The sequence below is a fragment of the Natrix helvetica genome, assembly GCF_964273705.1.
Source record: "Natrix helvetica genome assembly, chromosome: 10".
NCBI classification, from domain to species: domain Eukaryota; kingdom Metazoa; phylum Chordata; class Lepidosauria; order Squamata; family Natricidae; genus Natrix; species Natrix helvetica.
In genome coordinates this window covers 12,561,792-12,584,904 of record NC_138561.1, presented here as the reverse complement: position 1 = coordinate 12,584,904, position 23,113 = coordinate 12,561,792, and the positions used below count along the sequence as shown (strand labels likewise).

Below are 23,113 nucleotides of genomic sequence, written 5' to 3'. Positions count from 1 at the left end.
AACTTCCTTTGGATGTCATCCAATAATGGGACTGTGTCACATTCTCCCCAAGGAAATTATCCTGTTGCCTGAATTATCTCCTTTTAAAACAATTATCCCATTCCCTAATGCAATGGTTGGTTTCCCTCCACACCTAGCTTGACTTGGGTCTGGCCTGCTACGGGTTTGCCCGGGTTTGGGCAAACCCTCAGCTGGTTCAGAGAACCTCTAAATCCCACCCCTGGCTCAACCTTCCCATCCCACCCCTCCCCTCCCTTCCCTCCCAGGAGTATCCACTTGGCCAATTTTGGATGCGAGGTAAGTGCAGAGCCCGCACGGAGGTTTGGGGGCGGGGAAATGGGCCTCCCAGAAGTTCTGGAAAGCTGGAAATGGGCCTCTGGAACCTGGGAGAAGCAGTTGTCACCCTTCCAGAGGCTCGAGGAAAGCCTCCAGAGCCTGGGGAAGGTGAAAACACCCCCCCCCCATCATGGTGCAGGTGACCGACTAGGCCACACCCACCATGGGCAACCTCTTGCTGAAATTTGTGAAGCCCACCTGTGTCTTGACCTCACATCTTCCTTACTCTTTTCATAGGTTGGTCACTCTAACTGGTTTTTGTTTGGAAAGCAATTACTGCATCTCTCTGCCTCTCTCCTTCCCTCCCCCTGTTTTTCACACATTTTCCTTAGGTTGTGTTTGGTAGTCAATTCCCCTTGTCCACTATGAGCCCCTGATGCTATTTTTTGAACCTAATTTGGGAAAATTTATGAGCATCACAAACTGAAATGAAGGAAAATAAAAATGGCATCGATTTTTTTTTACCAAAGAACTTTAGTTCCAGGACTTTCGTATGCATCGATTTAAATAATCTAAAAAGATACTCCATACCCCAAAGTACTGTATAGCTTCAAAATAGGAGGATAATAAGAGATCCATTGTGGTTATTCTATTTACTCTGGCTTTTCTAAAGAGGTAATTTGTAAGCGTTACGATTATCCCAGTATAATTTATAATTTAAATGTCAGCCAAAATGTACGCTAAAATGGAGCTGATTAATGGCAGCTTTCTGATGGCAATTAATTAGTATTTCATCCCAAGGCCATACTAAGTTTCTGTGTGATAAAGAAAAAGTTATTCAGCAGCATTTGACTAAAGTGTTCCAACTGTGCACTTGGCTTGTGCTATTTAAGTTTGAGGTTTCTCTCTGAACACTAAGTGTTTTTTTCTCTCTCATATATACGAAAACATGACATTCAATCAAAATAGGGATGGAACAGAAGCTCTTATATAAAACAGTATGGAAATGAATCCTCCTCCCCTTTAGCAATAATTTGAAACAAGAAGTAAGTGACAACATATCTGACTTGCATCTTGATCTTAAAAATAGTGACTGAAAATAATCCCCGCTGCATTTAGAAAAGTGCACTCCCAAAGGATTGCAAATTTCAAAATCACTTTTTTCCCTTTTGATTGGTGTGTATTTTTGTCTCTATAACGCTTTTATTTTTCCCTTCTAGTCTACACTGTTACTTCTTCTTTTTTAAAAAATATACTTTAAATATTTAAATAGACCTCTTTCAAATAATTGCTTGGGAATACATAATTTTGGTGACGTTTAATATTTCAAGATGAAACTTTTGTAAATAATTGATTTTCTTGGCTGCTTTATGTCTTCCACATTTTGAGATTATCTTTTTGAGTGGATCAAATTCATTCTGTCAAAAGTTGTCCTTTGAAAAATATCTAAACCCTGCAGGGAAAGTGTTAGTCTTAGCTTATGATTAATGCTAGTGTGCTTGCATTTGTGTCTGGTTTAGAGATCCACTTTATTTCCATATGTAAATAAGTAATAGAGCAAATGGAAATTCGATTCATTGCTAGTTTACATCAAAAGAAACAGTGTTTCTTTTGCACAATAGCAATTCATTCCATTGATTTCTGTCCTGCTTAAATATCTCTAATAAAAGAGAATGTTCTACTAATTCACATTGTTTTTACTTAACTTCTGTTATCATTCAGAATTCATTTCTAATGTTAACCAAAACAACCTATTCTACAATGAAGCTCGTGAGAGTCAATTCTGCCTTATAGCAAAACATAAATATTTGTGTCATTCATAGAAGAATGATATGGTATGGTATGATATGACCTAATGGATAATATTCCATCTCAATCTTCTCTTTTAAGTATTAAAATGATTTGGCTTCCTTTAATTTTCATGATAGGACTTTTTGGTCACATTTCAATGTCTCTTCTTATTTTGTTCCAAATTTTGGTTTCCACAGTGACTCATTCAAAGTCAACCAATTAGCTTAGTGGCTGATGAAAAAGTCAAGTGTTATATATTGTTATGTCTCTGTAATCTGTAGCTGAAACCTCACTTGCATGTATCTCAACACATCTGCCTGCATTTTTGTGTTGGCTTTCTATCTTAAGTGAGTGAGTCCAATCTGAGTCAGTCATTCTGCTAGTATGAATGGAAATATTTGATTTTCTTTAAAACACTTAATCTATAAAAAAAGAGTGAAAGAAAGAAAGGAAGGAAGGAAGGAAGGAATGAAGGAAGGAAGGAAGGAAGGAAGGATTTCTATTTTTTTGCAGAGAACTTATAGGGATTGGGAGGAGAGCAGAAAAAGTGTCTCAAAATTTTTCCAATAATAGAGGTTCAGTTCTTTTAAATGATATTATAAATGATTGTTGGGTAGGATTCAATTGTGTGATTTATTTGCTTGAAGTTATAGGGCTAGATATATATCCATTTTGAAGGAATCCTAAAAGTTTAAGAAGGAATCCTAAAAAAAAATTGGTCTTGGAATCTCCTCCAACTTTGTTGGAAAGGAAACTAACCTTTAAAATTTGGTGAAGGATGATTGAGATCCACTTCTCATAAAAAAATGTTAGAACATAGAACAATAAGTACTTGCTTTGTTATTGAACAATCACATAGTTTCTTTAGAAACTTTCTGGCATAGTTTCATTAGCTAAAGTTAGCCATACTGTTGCAAAATGTCAGCAGTGCAACCGCACATGCTGTGAATCAATGCCTCCTGTTTTTGTGTTTTGTCTCACTCCTTCCAGCAAAGAGAGTATCTGTGGAGTTTCAACATGTTTCTGACATGTGTCACTTTTTGACAGATAGAACATATGGGAAAATGCACTGGCAAACTCAAATTCTTTCCATAATTTGAAATCGGTTTCACCATGAATGACGTATGGAATGTCATGTTCTTTTCAGAATTGGCAAGGGTACCCATATTTTGAATGCTGTCCAGAAGGCTTTCTAAAACTGTTATCCATTTGGTGATTTCAGGTTCTGTTTCATATGACCAATTTTTATCAAAGTTGTTGATCATTCTATTTCTACCCCTGGACAACTTACAAACTTGCTGTTGTAGACCATAGGCAGATAACAACCCTCCCGTTGTTTGTCTAGAAGACATCCTAAATAGAGACAACACTCAGCGTTGTCAAAGGTTCATTCATGATGGTTTAAACCCAGGCAAGAAGCATGTGTAGATTTCACCCTTGAAGAGTTTTTAGTTCTTTTATTACAGATACACAGGTAAAAAGTTAACTACTGTGGTACTAAGATAAAGTAATAATCCTACTCTTACTTAACCTACTTTCAGACTTTCTCATAAGCCTATTAACTTACTAATGGACGTTTTTAATAATTTCTCTTAGTTTTTTGGACTCTGTCCAGATCACATACTTATATGTCCAGCTCTCTGCTTTTTTAATCTTCCTTTGCTCTTTTAAGAAGTTTTCTCTCCCTCTTTCCTTCTAACCTCCTTTCACTTTCAGTCTTTTTACATGAACTTTTCTTAGAGTATTGGCTCATACTTTAGCAGATGTATTACTCTTTTTCTTGGAGCTCATAAAAATGTGTGAATGAACTACATTTATCTCAGACTATTTTTTCCGTTACTTCTATATATCTCCCAGCTAACTCTGCTTCTTTCTGTGGGTCCCACTCTAGTTAAGTTACCCTCCTGGTAAATGTCATAATTTATCTCTTCCCAGGCTTCTACCTTCTTTTTAAATGAACTGATACGCTCCTGGTCCAAATATGCCAGTTCATTCTCCAGCAAACTCCAAATTCCACCAATGCCTGCCAATCAGTATTCAGTAATCCAGTTAGTGATCTTAAATCCTGCCTTCTAGCCACAGTTCTGTCTCTATTCAATTCATCAGTTAAAAATTGGCAATTAGCAAAGAACACACCAAGATTCCTGTTTCTTCTAGAACTTTTGTGAATCTAGAGTATGACGAAGATCATGTATCTTTCATAAACTGATTTCTCTTTAAAACACCAGGTGTTTCCAGTCTGTTACAGCTGTGTTTTTCTCTACCCACCAATTTCTACTTTTTTTATGGGAGCTTTGTTCCCCAAAAGTCTTCTGTTAAATTATGGTGGCTATTGTTATCAATTGTGATCTTGGTCATGGGTAAGCATTCTTCTGGTGGATGAGGGACATGTAATAATTTTTGCAGGAAAGTGAAAATTGCAGTGGATATAGAGATAACATGAAATAGGTAGCATTATGAGGCACTCATAATTCTAGAGATGTTCTTATGTTTATGTTTTTAAAATCTTTTTATTTTAAAACAAGCAGTTTTGCCTATATCAAAGCATATAGCACCATTTTTTTTTCAATTCAATACAGATATGACCAGTAAGAAACAACTGACATTCTGTCCAACATTATAAAGCAAGCACAAAGATACTAACAAATTGCTAACAGAGAAAGTGAAAGACAGCTAAATTGGCTTCAGTAAGACTCCAGATAACAAAGTCTTACATCAACGTTGTACTGAACCTCAATTCTAAAGAAAAGCTATCCTATCACTCCATCATAGATGTAGGATAGATATAGTTGAGCTATTTAGATGAGATAGGAGAGAGGTAGATGAGCTCTGGTGGCACAGTGGTTAGAATGCAGTATTGCAGGCTCATCCTGCCCAGTTCCAGGAATTTGATCCTGACCGGCTCAAGGTTGACTCAGCCTTCCATTCTTCTGAGGTCAGTAAAATAAAGATCCAGATTGTTGGGGGAAATATGCTGGCTCTATAAATCGCTTGGAGAGCACTATGAAGTGGTATATAAGTCTAAGGGCTATGCTATTGTTATTTAATCTGGGATCAAATTATGTGCAAAATTAGGCTCACTTGGGGTTAGGTTGTTTGTGCTTTATGGTGTTGTGATAACCCAATTATTAGCTTGTTGTATGAACCAAGCCATGCCATTAAGCACGAATTTGTTTGAACATAGTATCTGTACTGTAGACAGAAGGACAACAGTTATTTAGGTCATTGAGCTCTAAAAGTACATTCAATAGAGAAAATAATACAAAACTATCCCCTAACAAGAACTATTGGCAACCATTTGTAGGTGAAGCTTACACATAATGTAGCAATCTTTTAGATCTTTTAGAGAAATATATTTATCTTGATTGTTGAACAGGTAGGACAAATATAAATTATCAGAGTGACGCAGAAATAAAAGAGGATTAATCAGCTGGTGGTGAATGTTCCTGTAGAACTGTGGAAATGGTCTTCAATACAGAAGGAGATCAGTTGTTTCTAGGCGCAATATTCAGTTTCATATGTGGTTTTCCTATATTCTCCTTCCAAGATCTCTAGATAGAAAGTGAGCATTTCACATGAATCTACCCAATTGTTCAATTCTCCATGGTGAGATGCCAAGGGGGTAATTTCATTTCAACTGTAGTACAAATAGTTGTTTTCCCTTTCCCCTCCCAATACAAATGATTACATTCTGGGCTTCAAGACTTATTTTGAGTTGTCTTCAAGGAAAATTGAGACATCTTAACCCAGGACTCACTGCCAAGCCCCACAAATGAACCTCTGCAAACCACAGTTTGTGAGTTAAGGTTTAGAGAAACACCTTCTAATTTCTTGCAGCGGTACCAGGACTCTTGCATATCTGAGTTTTCTCAAACACGAAGCCTCAACATCATTACTTTCCAGGCAAATTCCATGACTCTAGAGATACTGAATTATGTTTGCGGGGATTTGCATCCAAACTTATCCTTTTTGAAGATTGCATCTATATTAAGAAACTGTATAAAAGCTGGCAATTAAACTGTCTTATCAAATGTTTGCAGCTTATTATGTTGTTCAGCTGCATGAGAAGGTGTCAGCTCAGCAGAATAAAGGGAAAGGGCAAACTGAAGCATGCCCCCACACATGCATGTATCAAAAGTCCCCCTCCCACTATGATCTATCTGGAAAGCCCACCTGTTGAGCACATAACAAGACTTAAAGCATCACAAATCGGCTATTGTAACTCATGTGTGGATATTAGCATCTGAATTCATAACAGCAAAAATGTCCTGCTTCATTTCCCTACTGATGGAATCCATGACCTTGGGAAAATGTAGAGGTTCTTTCTTTCTCGGGAGTTGTTCTATATTCAAGGTCATTCACTAGAAGTTTTCACTGAGCAGATTTCATTGTTCAGAAATTCAGAGGAAGCAGTGATGATGATGGTGGGCATGAACTTCACAGAAATCAGATGGTAATGGTGGACATGAGCTTCACAGAAATATGAGTATGCAAAGAGCTAGGGGTGCAATGATAGATTATCTTCCTAGAAAAATAGATAGATAGATAGATAGATAGATGCCACATTTTCTTCTGTTCAGAAATATTTTTAAAGAATCATAACAATTTTCCCAATGCAATAACTAAGAGTCTTGTATTTTTACTAGATTTTTCAGTGAGTCCAAGCTCCAATTTTCCCTCCCTCCCTCCCTCCCTCCCTCCCTCCCTCCCTCCCTCCCTCCCTCCCTCCAAAAGACAATTTTATTCTATCTTTAATGCATCTCAATGTTGACTTTGTATAATGAACAAGGCAAATAAAATCTTTCTTGAAAACCTGAACTTTTCTTTTTCTTTTTTTTTCTTTTGCTATTTTTTCCTCCAAGGTGTACCAAAAATAATATTGCACTCTTCTTTTTTGCTCACAACAAAAAGTGATTTGTCATAACTGTTAGAGAAAACTAAACGCTAATGAAGTGTGAAATAGCGATGTGTGAATTAAATTCTTTGTAAGCCAGGATGTTGAATTTCCACCTGTAATCAAGTGAAATGTTCAATTCGTTTCATATATGAATTATTGTTCTATCTGGGAATCTGACTGAACATGCTACTCTCATCAATGGGAGCATTTCAGGAGAAATTGGGTAGGATGAAATTTGTTAATAAACATTGCATTTGTAAGATTCTTGCATTGAACAGAAAGTTGCACTCCAAAAGATATTATATTAGGTAAACTGCCTTGTAAACATGTTAGACTAAATTGGAGAGCAAAATATGCATATTAGCAGAAAAAAGACTTACAGAGTCACCTGTAAACATCTTTCTGCAGTGACCTATTTATAGCATGTTGTCAGAACTCTTCCATTCTTTGGATTGAGACAACCACTCCAGGGGGCAGATGCCAAGAGGGGAATGGTGATAATCCCTCAGCTATTCTAAATTTGGAGGGAACTTCCTTTCTATGGAGTTGTATATATATTGCATGATCTGTCATCCCTTTAAACAAGACTATTATCTCACTTTGGGGAAGGATTTTATTCTAGTGGTACTATTGAGGCAATTGTTTAACTATCAGATTGCTTCTATACATGAACTGGGTGGGGTTCGCTTCGCCCTTGTGGCTTAGAATTTGGTTGGCCCTCATTCCAACTGTTCAATGTCATCTCTTGAAACAGAAGAGTGGAATTTTATCTAAGTCTCTTTCTTCCTACCCAGGTTGCTCATTTGGAATAGATGACATTTCCTTCAGTGAAACACAACATGTCACAACAAAAGGTAAGTTTGAGCATTCTATTCGTAGACTGTTGATGTAACTTGGTCAATGTATGGCTTTGTGTTGTGGCTTGGTCACCATGAATCTTAATTCACATGAAAAGAAAGAATGGTATGGTAAGGTGAGTGGTGAGATTAGGCTCAGAAAGGATCTATCTAGGACCATACTTCTAGGTTACATTAGTTTTTCTCCTCTCTTTTGTATGTACGTTCTGATGTTGCAAACATGCAGAAAAGGCACAGATTGTATGTTATGTGATGATATACTGCTTTCATCACTTTAATGGGAGCATCAGATCCTGCAGGTGCCTTTGTTTTTAAGAAATGTGTACAGGTGATACATTTGTATTTCTCTGCTCTGCAAAGCATCTTTTCAAAATGAAAGTCCTATTATTGGTGCGTTGATGAATTGGTGGTGTTAGTGCAACACAATTTTTAGGCTGATGGGGGAACATAATTGTACTTTTTGCAAGTTCCACAAGACAGAGAGATGCCAGGGGGATGCAATATTATCACTGGAGGTTAAGGACCAAATATTTCAATGGTTGGTTTGTGTGTGTGTGTGTGTGTGTGTGTGTGTTTTGGCAGGATATTGGGAGAATTTCCCACAAAATTCTAATTTTGATCATTTTATAAACTTTCATGAGCCTCTGTTTGTGCTGAGAATAGTTGACAAGATGAGCCATGTTTTCAGAAGCAAGTTTCCCTCAATATTTTTATGTCTACAGCATTTAGTAAAGATGACTAATAAACTGAACTGAATGCATTTAATGTTAAATTGCTCTGAGATTTGTTATATCTCAATCTATTTATGGATGGGAGGCTAAGTAAGCAACCATGATGTTTACCAACTCCCGTTCTCGTTTTTCTTCTCTTCCCCCTCCTTGCATTAAGATGTAACCACAAATAAAATCATAAACATCTTCTAACAAAATAGATTGAGCAGGTCTTGAGTATTTTCTAAAACATCTGATTAGTGTTTTTTTAAAAAGCTGGCATTTGAATTGATCAACAATGGAGCTTTTCTTTCTGCAATAACCACCAACTGTGTGGCTCTCATTTGTTCACCTAATTTCCCCCACTTAAAAAAGCTGAGAGTTAGCTCTGATGAAAAAATCAAATTTACATCCGACTTCTGCCTTTTTATAACATGCTATTAAGGAGCACCAATATTCTAATGAAATATTTATTATCACAGTTTGGGAGGTGGGTTGAACAGATAAAGGAACAGAAAATGAAGAAACACACCTTTCTTTTCATCCCAAAATGTTGTGATGGCTGCTTGATGGGTTGTAAGTGACTTTAAAAGAGATTTAGCAAATTAACAATTGAATCCCTGTATTGTTAATGTATGGAAACTCCATGTTCAGTTGCATTGGACTACCAACCTATGCTATTTTCCTTAATATCTGGGTGTGAAGCTTCTAGATACATCTGTACAGTTTCTATGATAAGATTAAATTGAATTTTGGTTGTTCCAACAGCATTCATACATTTTCATCTTGTAATATAGAATAGTGTGGAAAATGATTTCTGCAGTTTCACTGTTCTTCACTTTACTGGGGGTGGGGTGGGGGTGTAGCAAAGTTTTCATGAGTAAAATGTGGATTTCTTATGCTTAGTTACGAAGGGACCAAACTGTCTTTGTGAATCTTTCATTCTTCAATAATCTTTTTAGTAATCTGTAACCGCTTTGCCTTCCCATGCTTCAATTAATTTCCAGGGGAAGACATGATAGTTTTTTTAGGTCAAAAAGTGAAGGCAAAGTGATGGAGCAATCCAGAACTGAAATAAAATATACCGGCAAAATATACTCAGAAACATCTTAGGAACAAGGCAGAAGCCATAATCTTTTGTTTTGGAAAAAATATTTATTTTGAAGACAGATTTCAGTTGAATTTTAGCTCTCACTCACTAGAATTAATTCTACAGTTCATAGCTGGCAAAGTAGTCTTGAATCTCAATGGTGGGATTCATTTTTTTTTACTATTGGTTCTGGTTGGGCGTGGCTTGGTGGGCGTGGCGAGGGGAAGGATACTGCAAAATCCTTATTCCCACCCCACTCCTTGGGGAAGGATACTGCAAAATCTCCATTGCCTCCCCACCCCACTCACCTGCTTTACAGCTCCGTTCTCCTGTGCAGGGCAACAAAAGAAGATCCAGCCAATCAGCTGGGACACAGGAGGCAGAGAATAGATGGGGGCAGGGTCAGCCAGAGGTGGCATTTACCGGTTCTCCAAACTACTCAAAATTTCTGCTACTGGTTCTCCAGAACCTGTCAGAACCCGCTGAATACCACCTCTGGTCTTGGTTCAAAAATGTCATAAAACCCATAAGGCAGTGGATTTTAAAACATATGTCAGGAGTCTTGAGAATTCACTAAATTGGCAATGGCAAAACCCATCCAAGTATCAGAAGGAAAAAATTGCCATGGTCATAGGAAGAGCTTTCTGCTATAACTATGCACAGCCTGATTCAGAACCCCGAAGGTCTCTATTGACGTTTCAAAATGAATTGTAGCAAACACTTTTGAACTACTCTTAATGAATTTGTTTTAATACCCACCCACCCCTTTTTCTGCCTTATCCTCCCAATTAATTTTTTAAATTAGCCTTTTTATGGAGTCAACCACTGTTCAAGCCTACATGGGAAAGTGAACATGTAATAAGCCAGAAAGCTTAATGGGAAAAGGAAAAGAAAGGCATGAGAGAGTTTGCTGAAGATATAGAAAATAATATTTTTGTTATTCAATTTTTAAATAAATGTTCTTTACCTGGAAAAGTTGAGTGTAACAATGCTTACATGAATTAGTCTTAGTTCTTCTGAATTGGTGACAGTCTTTGTTGGGGTGAAATAGAATGTGCATTACAGCCATTTAGTTGTCGTATTTAAATTCTCTAATCCATTCTGTAAAGCTTTCCAAAATTTTATGAAATTGTTCACTGAGCTCAACTTTCATCAGTATATCTTCTTCCAGGCCTCCAGAGAAAATAATCTCTCCCCTCCATTTTTTAAAAAATAATTGACCTTTAATTAATAGCCTACACAAATTTGATAAGATGATTTAATTGGTAGATGTTGTTGGGTTTGTGGTTTCTCCTCCCCCCTCATCTTCTCAATATCTCCGCTATTAGCAATGAAGGGGGTAGGGAAGCAATTAATTAAAGAAATAGGAGGTTAACAATGAAGGCGCAGAGGAGTTATTACATTGAGTGGAAAAATGACAAGCAAGGCCTTTCAAAGTGTGGGTATAATTATTTCCAATTTCTTTTTTGTGCGGTTTGTGTGGTTGCAAATACCACGAAACTTTGGAAGGATGGTGAAGTGAGCCTTTCGTGCCTGGAAAGGGAACCCCCCCCCCCCACAATTATAACTATTCACAGTTTGCACGTGTTATTACTTGTCAACCAAGAATGTAAGGGTATCTTGAAATGGTTGGACCAGTGCGGGGGCTCACCAGGACTTGTTGCAGAGGTGAGTTTTTGCTGGCTCAGACTAGTTCGGGCGAACCAGTAGTGGTGGTGGCAGGAGGCTCCGCCCAACAGCCCCAAATACTTCTGCGCATGCAGAACTGCCTAGCAGTTCAAAAAAATGCAAATGCAAGTAGATAAATAGGTACAACTTTGTTGGGGAAGGAACAGTGCTCCGTGATGTCATACTGGTCACATGACTGTGGAAATGTCTTCAGACCATGCTGGTTAAATGACCTGAAAATGGAGATAGGCTCTGCCCCCTATAGTTGGCAATGACTAACGAAGTAAAATCTGCAGGGACTCCTTTTACTCGATATGATGAATGTTTGAAGGTGGCAAAACGATTGCTGGTACCAAGATAGTTGTCAAATTGGACTCTATTCTTTATTGATCTGGAATTCAGGCTAGAAAGAGAAAATACTTTTTTTTTAGTCAAGGTATAATTATATTAACAATGGCTGTGAAATATGCTAAGGGATTTGGATATGTTCCAAAAGAATAGCCCTCTTAGTAATTTTAAGCCGTATTCTATAGGTTTACTTTAATGATGCACATGATGATGAAGTAAGGGTGAAGAATATTTGAGTGAAAACTGACTTTTTAAAAATATTTGGAGGGAGGGGTGAGGGTAAAAATGTATCAAAACGATTCTCAGAAATATTGCTTTGGAAAAATTTAATCTTGGCCTTAGTTTGACCCAGCAAGATCCTTCTAAAGTTCTTATCTGTAAAGTAGGTTATTTGATTGACAAAGCTTAAATTCTCATGATGTCAGGTGAAGAATCTTACCAATTTCCTCCTTTCCTGTATTTCTGTTCAGGTGTGATAAGATTTCCCAGCATTTTTCTCCAATCCCCCTCGGGATATTAGTTATGGCATTATTTCTCAACGAATCATGACCAGAGGATCTTGGTGGAGTGATAAAACATTCCCGAACAGCCCTTGATCTTTCAATTGGTCTGTAAGCTTACTAAAGGCATCATTGTTGATGGAAGTTATTGGCTAGATGTGTGAAATCAGTCATTATTTTGAAGGCCCGATAGCTGGATTTGCTTTGCAGAACACTTTAAAGATTATCTAATGCCAATATAGTTTGCTATCCCAAGGCATCATCTTGGTTGCTCAAAAGGATCCCATTAAAGCTATTTTCATTTCCAGTTTCTGGACACATATTTTCTTTGCACCTCAGAATAAGACACTGCCTATGTCCAGCCTACAATGCAGCCCTTTCAACAGTTCCAAGAAGATTCCATGACCAATTGCACCCTGGTTCAGGTGACCCCAAGGGCACAGATAAACCCCCAAATGGTCCCTGTGCTAACAACCAGATGACCAGATCAGAGGTGGTATTCAGCAGGTTCTGACCAGTTCTGGAGAACAGGTAGTGGAAATTTTGAGTAGTTTGGAGAACTGGTAAATACCACCTCTGACTGGCCCCGTCCCCATCTATTCTCTGCCTCCCAAGTCCCAGCTGATTGGGAAGAAATGGGATTTTGTAGTAACCTTCCCCTGGAGTGGGGAGGAAATGGAAATTTTACAGTATCCTTCCCCTGCCATGCCCACCAAGCCCACAGAACAGATAGTAAAAAAAATTGAAACGCATCACTAGACCAGATGACTGCAAAGAAATAAATCCCCACATCCTATCAAGAACATATCCTTCCATCTCCCCTCCCCATCAGAACTGATGACGCTTCTTGGATGAGGAGTAAAATGTTTTCTACTGCAAGGGGGGGTGGGTGGACCAACACGTCAGTTGCCTTTTGGAGGGGAAAAAAAGCACCTTTGAGATAACTCTGACCTGGATGACTGGGAATCTCCACAGAGTTTGAAATATACATCAGGTAGGTTTTCCTTCATTACCAAAGAATGTATCTCCCACATTCTCAAAAGGTTGTTGAGCTCAGTTCCAGAGAGTTCGGGTTCTACCCAACACACCAACTTTTCCACATCTATCACATAATTAACCATCTGAAAAATAATAAACACACTTTGAAATAAAGTTGGTACAATCTAAGAACAAAGTATTGTCATGACCGATGACAAATATGTGTCTATGAAGTTTTATAACAAAGAACATGGTAGCCATGAGGGGAATTTTAATCTGTAAGGAATGCATGCTTGCCTGATTTTACATTTTTGAACTAACCGTGGAAAGTAAAACATGTTCAAAATAAGGCAGATAGTGGTAATGATTGGCAAAAGTGATAACATATTCTTTAAACAGCTTTGCAAGGCTACGGGATCAATATCCCTCAGGGATCAGATTAACACCTTTCTATTATTTCTCACATTTGACTGAATGCTTTGGGTGTGTTTATTTGATTTTACCATTTTAATGGTTTCATTAATTTTAATTTTTTCTTCATTATTACTTTGGAATTGCTTGTGGAAGTGCAAAATGATTTTTAATAAACTTAGGGCTTGACTTATTATAATTCTATTCAGTTCAAGTCCTACTTTAGTTCCAGACAATATAGTGTAAAATATATTTTCCCCCCAATGGAACTCTATAACTTTATCTTATAAAATTTTTGGGAGATTTTACAGATTTGACTGTAAATTGCTAACTGCTCCTCAAATCAGGACTCTGGTAGCATTTTTCCCCCAAACAAGAAATAATAAAGTATGATTGACAGTATAGAAATTTGATGAATAAATAAAATAAATAAAATTAAAGGCATAACCTTTTGAAATCTGTAGATTGCTTTCTCGGATGTATAAAGCAGTTAAACGGAGCTGGGATTTAACCTGGAGGCAGTAGTTGTTTTTTTCTATCAAAGGCTAATGTAGATCATCTTGTAAAATAACTGGCCAAAAGTCATCCCATGAACTTCATGGCCAAATGGCAATCCAGCCCAATATTCACAAACCAGCACCAGATTGTTACACCATAGATTGTAAAGGAAATATATAAGGCAGACTAGTGTATTGTATGAACTCTCAGCCTCTGGTTCTTTAATTTCTCATTCTGATTAAATGGATGATCTGGAAATCAATGATCACTATGGTCAGAACCCTGTAATATTTCTTTCCCAGTTTTAGAAACAGAGGGTAAGGTGCTCCAGACTTCAGGTACTCAGTCAGCCATGTCATAAATCAATGCTTGAAGCTAAATGTGAAGACTCTTTAAGATCTAAGAGCTTCCCACCTGGAAATGTCTACAGTACCATCTGCTCTATTTAAGTGCTCAGTTGCTCAATGTAGCAACATTACTGTGGAATTAGTGCACCTGGTCTTCTTTTTCCAAGAACTAAGCCCTTGATGTGCATCATCCATTGTTTTTAAGCTTCTGCCTCTTGTTATAGAATTTGTGGCTTCATCAAATCTTGCAATTTTGTTTCTGATTTCTTGCAAACAACTCTGACATCACTTTATGTTATTCGTTGCAAGCTGCTTCCTTGCAGCACAGGTATAATACCTAGCATTTTTCCTTCTCTAGGGCAGGGGTGTCAAACTCACATTTGTCATGGCGGCATCATGGCATCATCATGTGATGTAGTGGGACTGTTTCCCCCTTCACTAAGCCAGGCATGGGCGTGGCTATACAGCCCTGTTCTAGGGGGAGATTGATGAGGTTAGACTGAATCTCTGAATTAATTTTTCAGAAGTAAGTCTTGCAGAATTTGGAAGCCCTTCATACTGCTACTGCTGAGGTCTCTGATATCCTGATCTTAGCAGAACCAGATTTCTGTAATATCCACACTGAGAAGTTGAAGTTGAGTCTGAAATGTAGGTGCTCACCAGGTGCTACAAATCTTAAAAGTAAAGTTAAAAAGTAAAGGCATCTATTTTCTTTACAAAAAGTGTTTTATAATATATCTACCAATGAAGTGGCCTTTTCAAGTGAGAGAGGTTGTCTTTGAGCAAGCTTCAAGCAGTGATTTATGGCATACCAATCCTTCCTTGAGTTGCTTAAAAACAGGCAGTTGTTTTATAGCAATAATGTGTTTTTAAATATTTTAGAGAGTGAAAATGGCAATTACAAGAGACAAGGCCATATAAGCTAAGACAGGAAAGGTTTGCTCAAAACAGTAGAAATGGTGGTGGGTTTTAGAAGAAAACCTCCTATACTATCACCTCTTACAATACTAGACAACACAGTATCAATAGTAGTTTTTAGGTTCTATCATATCTCAAGACTTAAAATGAACACCTAACATTAAAAATGTCATCAAAAAAGCACAACAAAGAAAGTTCTTTCTGTGTCAACTCAGAAAGTTCAAACTGCCCAAAGAGATACTGATTCTGTTCTACAGAATAATTATTGACTCTGTCAACTGCACCTCCATAACTGTCTGATTTGGCTCTGCAACCAAACAAGACAAACACAGATTTCAACTGATAATTAGAACTGCAGAAAAAACAATTGCTACCATTGAGGATCTGTACACTGCACGAGTCAAAAAGAAGGATGTGAAAATATCTACAGACTCCTCACATCCAGGACATAAATTGATGGCACTATAGGGCACTGCACACCAGAACAACTAGACACAAGAACAGTTTTTCTCCGAATGCCATCACTCTGCTTAACAACTAATTCCCACAACACTGTCAAATAATTTACTAAGACTGCATTACTATTATTCTTATCTTCCTTCCTAGTATCTTATCTCTTCCCACTTATGACTTTAACCATGTTGCTTGTATCTTTCAATTTATATTATTTTATTTGTTTACTAGTATGATTTGATAGTTTATTAGTAACCTTGACTATCACTAAGTGTTGTATCTTATTATTCTTGATGAATGTATTTTATTCTCCTTATGTACACTGAGAGCATATGCACCAAAGACAAATTCCTTGTCTTTGGTGCATATGCTCTCAGTGTACTTTGTCCAATCACACTTGGCCGGTAAAGAATTCTAAATAGCAAATTCTGTTATGAGTCACTTCTGATTTTCTACCTACCTACTTATCTACTTGCTGTTATTTAAAACACAGATAAATGTTTAGAATTTTATTGGTAGTATGTGTTTGAACTTGTATGTTGATATGGCCTATAGGCTTATAACAGAAAAATAACATGTTTCTGACATTCAGAAGAAATTATGGGATTTCGATATCTTGATCTAATCTTTAATTGATGCACACTATCACTTACATGGGAAAAAAAATCTACAACACCCTTGAAGCCAAAGACAGTATATTATGCCCAGTTTATTCAACTTCTAAAGAAGCCAAGCAATTTGGTTAATTCAATATATCATGGATTAGCTAACCATGTTGGGCAAAAATAAGTTTATCAAGAAGTCTGCCTTGCTGGTTAAAAAGAAATCTTCATTCACTCTTTTTATAATTGTTCTCTGAAGAACATATTCCTTCCCTTTTCTCAATTTAATTCTCATTCGGTGAACATAACTGTCAGAGTAATAATATTGCCCATGCATTGCAATTACATTACAGATCTACAGATCTTCCTGTGCATTGCAATTATATTACAGATCTACATTACAGATCTACAGATCTAATAATATTTCTTGTGCATTGTAATTACATTGGATATCTACATTACAGATCTCGACTGAAAGGTTATGGAAGGCCCATAAATGTCTGCAAGTTTGCATCAATAAAAAATAACATTGTGCAGTGTTGTTAGGCTAAGGTATCTATATTTGATCAGTATGGTTTATTTCAATCACACATAGAAGGAAAAAGTGAACATTAAGCAAGTAGTCAGAAAGACTGTATGTATTGCAAACAATTTGAAAGTATTTCTCCCTTTCACTGAAAGCTATCAGTGGTTGAACAGTCATCCATTGGAGAGGGTATGCTTCTGGAATTCTTTTATTCCAAATATTGCTGAAAAGAATTTTAAGCAGTGGTAGACACTATTGTCGATGAAAAAGTTTGCATAATTAGCACCCTGCAAAGGGGTATAAGTTTTACGTTTTACGTGCAATCGAGTTTGGAGAGGTTTACCTTGAGTTTGTATCTATTGTTTGCCCATGTATTGTTGAGGTTGAAGCGGATGTAGTCATTGACAGGTAGGACATTGTAGCAGACAATTTTGTGTACTATGCTTAGGTCAGACCATAGGTGGCATAGCTCCAGGTTGTCCAAGCCCAAAACTTCGAGCCTGGTGGCATAAGGGATTCTATTGTAAGCAGAGGAGTGGAGGACTCTTCTCGTGAAATACCTGTGGACCTGCTCAATTGTATTAATGTCCGATATGCAGTGTGGATTGTTCATTGTTCAATTGCTAAGTTGTGTCCAACTCTTCATAACCCCTTGGATCATAGCATGCCATGCCCTGTGTTCGCCACTGTCTCCCAGAGTTTGCCCAAATTCATATTCATTGCATCAATGACATCATCTAACTGTCTCCTTCTCTTTTTGCCTTCATGGTATTTTCCAATGAGTCCTTTCAAAGTATTTGAGTTTCAGCTTCAGGATCTGAAGATAGACTTCCTTTAGGGTTGGCTGATCAGATCTCCTTGCAATCCAAGGGACTCTCAAGAATCTTGTCCAACACCACAACTGGAAAGCATCAATTCTTTGGTACTCAGCCTTCCTTATGGTTCTCTCACACCCATTCGGTACTACTGAGGAAACTATAGCTTTGACTACCGTATAACATATTAAAAACAGAATTGGGTAATCACATTTGGGACTTTCTAAGCCACATCTGAATCCTTCAATAGCTCCTTATATTGAGTTACCCAGGACTGTTGCCTCCGGTTTAAAGTTACATCATTTGCAGCAAACATTTTATGGCACTAACAATATATTTCTGAGATAATTTTATTTGTCTGCATTTAACAAAAGATTTGGTTTTTAAACTGATGATTCAATCAGTTCAGATCAGCAAGTTTTTAAATCAGTGGTTGATCTCTAATTCAGTAACTAGGAGAAACAGATCTACAATCCTGGCATGTCATGAATTGATAAAAGAATTAGCAGGTAACAAGCAAGTTGCAAAGAAATTACATTGGACCAAAAAAGGGACCAATTTAATATTCATAGAAATTTCTTTTCCTAGCCAAAGAAAGAAGCTGCCCAGATTCGTTTTGGATAGTGAGATGAACAAAATATACATTTCCTTCCTTCCTTCCTTCCTTCCTTCCTTCCTTCCTTCCTTCCTTCCTTCCTTCCTTCCTTCCTTCCTTCCTCCCTCCCTCCCTCCCTCCCTCCCTCCCTCCCTCCCTTATTTTTTCATTGTGCATGGCACTCATGTAGCTGACATTTTTCGCTCTCTTACACAACTTTTCCCTGGCGAACACTGCAGCATATTTTTTAACACCTGGCATATTACGCATTATTCTTAAACTGACACCCTCTAAATGTTTCTTTTGCAATAAAGGCACAATTTATCTGGTTATGTTTCTGTAGCATCATCCAGCACATTTACTTGAGGCTTTTGTGCAGACTTTGATCAATGGTTAGGTTTTATAATATGCAGGTACCTCTAGCACTCCTTAGCAGACAATGAAAGCAGACTCTTCCATGCTTAAAACATGAAGGAATCCACCTCGCCCCTATTACGTTGCAGAATTATTGTGCTGCAAGACACTTGTCTTTTCCAAAGTTCTTATTTTTTAATTGGAACCATTAAAAAAAAAAGTTTGCTAATTTTAAGGTAGGAACTATTGTGGCATTTTTATCCTTACATTTTTAAAATATCTTTGCCATTTTACACATTTCCCATGGGATCCTGGGATTAACATAAGAAACAGAAGAAGGGCTGCCCAATCATTGAATGGTATACTGAAAAGGTCAAGGTAATGCATTATACCATTGTTATGTTTAAAGAATAAAAAAAGGGAGTGCAGCTGAATGTGAAAGGTGATTCAGAGGTATTCTATATGGGAGCAGATAGGACTGCAGACGCTGTGTGTATGTGTGAGTGTGTTTCATCTGATGAAACTGAGGATGATATTCATAGTTGTTTCAGCTTCTGAGAAGTCTTAAACTTTTCCTAGGCATGGGCATAACTGGTTCATTAAATAAATTTGTGTAAAAACATTCCTGGCCACATCTACTATCTGCTATTACACAGAGCTGGTTAACAGCAAAATGATGTGCAAAAGTTTGGAATTCTTACTGAAAAGTTGTGCCCCTGTAGAAGGACAACTGGTGGGACTGATATTTACAAAGGTGGGTTGAATTATTAGGAAGTGAGGCATTTTATCCTTCTAACGTGCATAACTGAGCAATTGGCATTTAATTAGATCAAGTGATCTGATCTTTTTTAGTGATACAAAAAATCTAGTGCAGTCTTACCTAAACTGGGTGCCCTGCAGACAAGTGAACTTCAACTCCCAGAGTTCCCCAGTCAAGATACCATTGTGAAAATTCTGGGAATTGAAGTCCATACATCTGGAAAATGCCCAGATTGGGAAAGGCGGATTTAGGTTTTCAGGCATCGTCTCTGACTATTAAGAATGCCTTAAGACACACAAATACTTATTTGCAAATGTCTGTCTGCAGATCCAAAGAATCTCTGCAGATGTCATTTTTTCCCCAGAGATGGCTGCCAGTTTTCTTCAAGGAGGTTTTTAAGTATTAAGTATTTCAGGCAAACTTATTTCATTATCCCCCAAGGAGCTTTTCTGAGTAATGTAGGCCTGTGGCTAAGAAAAGTTGCTTCCTACATAGAGTTCATCTGAATGACCTATTTCCTCCACAGCAGTAGATTCCTAATATGTACTGCTGTGTAATGGAGAAGAAATGTTGTCTTGCATAAAAGGTGTATGCTGATATTCAGCAGCAAAAATGTACTGTCACACAACAAGGAGGCCAACTAAACCCTACAAAACTTGCCTGTTTTAAGATATAGGCTTAGCAAATAATTGAAAGAGTAATGTAGTAGATGTGGCTATACTATGTAAAAGAGTTTAATTAAATTAATAAGCAGCCCTGCTAGATATTTAACTGTTCAGGCATTGCTCAATCTTCAACTAAACATGGAGTATAAAGGTAAAGGTAAAGATCCCCTCGCAAATATGTGCTAGTCATTCCTGACTCTAGGGGGCAGTGTTCATCTTTGTTTCAAAGCTGAAGAACCAGCGCTGTCCGAAGACGTCTCTGTGATCATGTGGCCGGCATGACTAAATGCCAAAGGCATACGGAACGCTGTTACCTTCTCACTAAAATGGCCCCTATTTTTCTACTTGCATTTTTACATGCTTTTGAACTGCTGGGTTGGCAGAAGCTGGGACAAGTAATGGGAGCTCACTCCGTTATGCAGCACTAGGGATTTGAACCACCGTACTCTCGACCTTTCTGATTGACAAGCTCAGTGTCTTAACCACTGAACCACCACGTCCCTCATAACATGGAGTATATCACTCTTCAAATAGATTATGGATTGGAAACCTAAACCTAGGGATCTTCATTCCAAAAACAGAACAGAACGGAATCAAACAAACAGAACAGGACCAAACAAAACTGTCCTGTATAGACATGAGGCTTTCCTTGTCTGGGAGAAATGTGTTTGATCTCAGGATCTTGTCTTGATATATAATGAAGGCAAGTGATGTTTAAGGAAGCCTGATGCACCTATTCTATTCATTCCCAGTTAGCAAATCATGCAGCAGACCCAATGTCATTTCAGAATCATAATGCAAATTAACACCATACATAGTAGGAGTAATTTAGCTTGGAGATTATCAGAACTCCAAGAATGAATGCTTTATCTGAAGCCATATTCTTTGCTTTGCATGCATCTCACTGATAAATTCAGAATTAGCCTTTAGTCTACCGGTAAAGGAAAAAAACCTCAGATTCTTGCTTTGTAAAATACTGGTTAAGATCTGAAGAATGAATGCCTATCCAAAAGAGCATGTTAGTGATTTCCTAGGCTTTTCTTTGTGGTCTCTAAAGATGTGGTGTTCACAGCCTCTCATGTGGGAGACTTCAAACCATCAGCTGGCATTGGTTTTTAGAATTTTAGCAGAAACTCCACAGTTTTGTGGTTTTCAACCCTCTTGACTTGCCTCTTAAAATAAAAGATGAAAAGGATGGAAGCTCATTCAGGAAGCAAAACCTCAAACCGTTCATAAGAAAATAACATTGCCTTGAGAATCGCAATTTGTGGAGAAAATACATGAAAATGGGGGGGGGGGGAGGGGAAACCATGGGGCTGGTGATTTGTGAACCAGATACCCCAGCATATACTTAGATGTATTCTGAAACCAGCAGCTTCAGCAACATTTTGAGTTGAAGTTAAACAAAGCAAGACATTGATGTTAAAAAGGATAGCTGACATTATTTTATGTTGTGTGGGTGTGTATGTTTGCATGTACATAGTACAATCGTTGCATCAAAGAGCCCTGGCAGCTCAGGGCTTAAAGTGCAACATTTCAGGCAAACTCTGCCCATAGCCTTGAGTTCAATCCTTCTTCTTCTTATCCCGACCAAACTTTAAACGTCTAGAATGAAGCCATCTTCTTGGCTTTGATGCTGAGTCATTATTGGTACATGTTTCTGGTGGTAGCCCACATACCAGCAGATGGGCCTGGTTCTATGTCTCTCCATATTCACATAGTGTGTTACTATCTGCTAGGAGTCTCCACTTGAGCATATTGCTTTCACATTTAGGCACTCCAACTCTTAGCCTATTCAGGGTCCTCCAAGTAATATAATGGAGATCAGATCCTTCAGCCATAATCAGACCTGACAGTTCAATCCTGACAGGGCTCAAGGTTGACTCAGCCTTCCATCCTTCCAAAATCAGTAAAATGAGGATCCAGATTTAGGGGGGGGGGGCAATATGTAAATAATGTTTACATTATTAATGTAATGCTTACATACTGTATATTAATGCCCAGAGAGTGTTGTAAAGTGCTAGGGGGAAGTATATAAGCCTAAATGCTATTGTTATTGTCTTCAGGCAGGATATTTGTACTGGAAAGAAGGATAGATCTGTACATGCCAGGACTGATCTGTACATGCTAGCCAAAAAAAATATAGTTTCCAGTAGAAATGGTTTGGAATATCAGTTTTCAGCCATGGTCCTGGGGAGCAAGGCAATTTTTTCACCTTTGTGAAATGTGTTTCTTTGTGTTGATGTTGTAAGACCAAATGAAAAGAGAGCAGGTGCAGTTCCTTGCACAACTGAATGGAAAATGAGACTGAAGGATGGGGCTGCTAGACAGAATCATTTTTTTCAAGGAAAAGAAAAAAATTCTACATCTGACTCAAGGCATTTTCATGAATGACTCTGAATGATTCTCTCACATTATTCACGGGCAAAAGTGAATATTCATTCAGGCTAGAGTGCTTTAAAATGTAGATGAGGTTAGTTTCACATACACTCATGCACATTGCTTCACTTTTCATAAACTAATTTTTTTAGTGCGTGGCAGATGAAAGTGTGACTGTCTTCTTAGGAAGCTTTAGATCTTAACAGGCATTACATTTAAAATCAAACATGTTCACATCTTTTCCATCTCAGTTTTTTTTCCAATGGCAAATCGTTTCTCAAATAATGATCCATAGAAAATTCTCACCCACCTGCATTGACCAAATAAAATAAATGCTAATATTTTGAACATGAAGAGAACTGTACTATACCTATCTGTCATTTAGCTGCCCAAAATTAGAAGCCAGCCTGGGGGAGGGGAAGGAAACCCATACGACAAACATGGGATTCAAGCCAGAATTGACTCTTGCTTGCTAAGTGCATGATAATCTTTGTAATAACATATTAACTAAAGAAGAAATGAATTTGAGGGGTGATGCTTATGGTAAACTTTCTCTGCCTGGATTTTGGCTCAGAAACCCTGGGAAATAATCCAATTCCAATGGGCTTTGGTATGTGGGATATCAGACTTCCAATATTCCAATATATTGGAGAGGAATAAAGGATTCTGAGATAC

General features: G+C 37.7%; 1 protein-coding gene across 1 annotated transcript in view; it reads left to right on the top strand.

The window, feature by feature from the left end:
- LOC309397428 (uncharacterized protein) overlaps nucleotides 1–23,113 on the top strand; it is a 603,241-nt gene that overhangs the window by 78,396 nt on the left and 501,732 nt on the right. Inside the window, exon 2 of the mRNA XM_081963449.1 lies at nucleotides 7,759–7,818. Within this exon, the coding sequence (XP_081819575.1) occupies nucleotides 7,759–7,818 (60 nt within the window). The remainder of the gene's footprint in view (nucleotides 1–7,758; nucleotides 7,819–23,113) is intronic.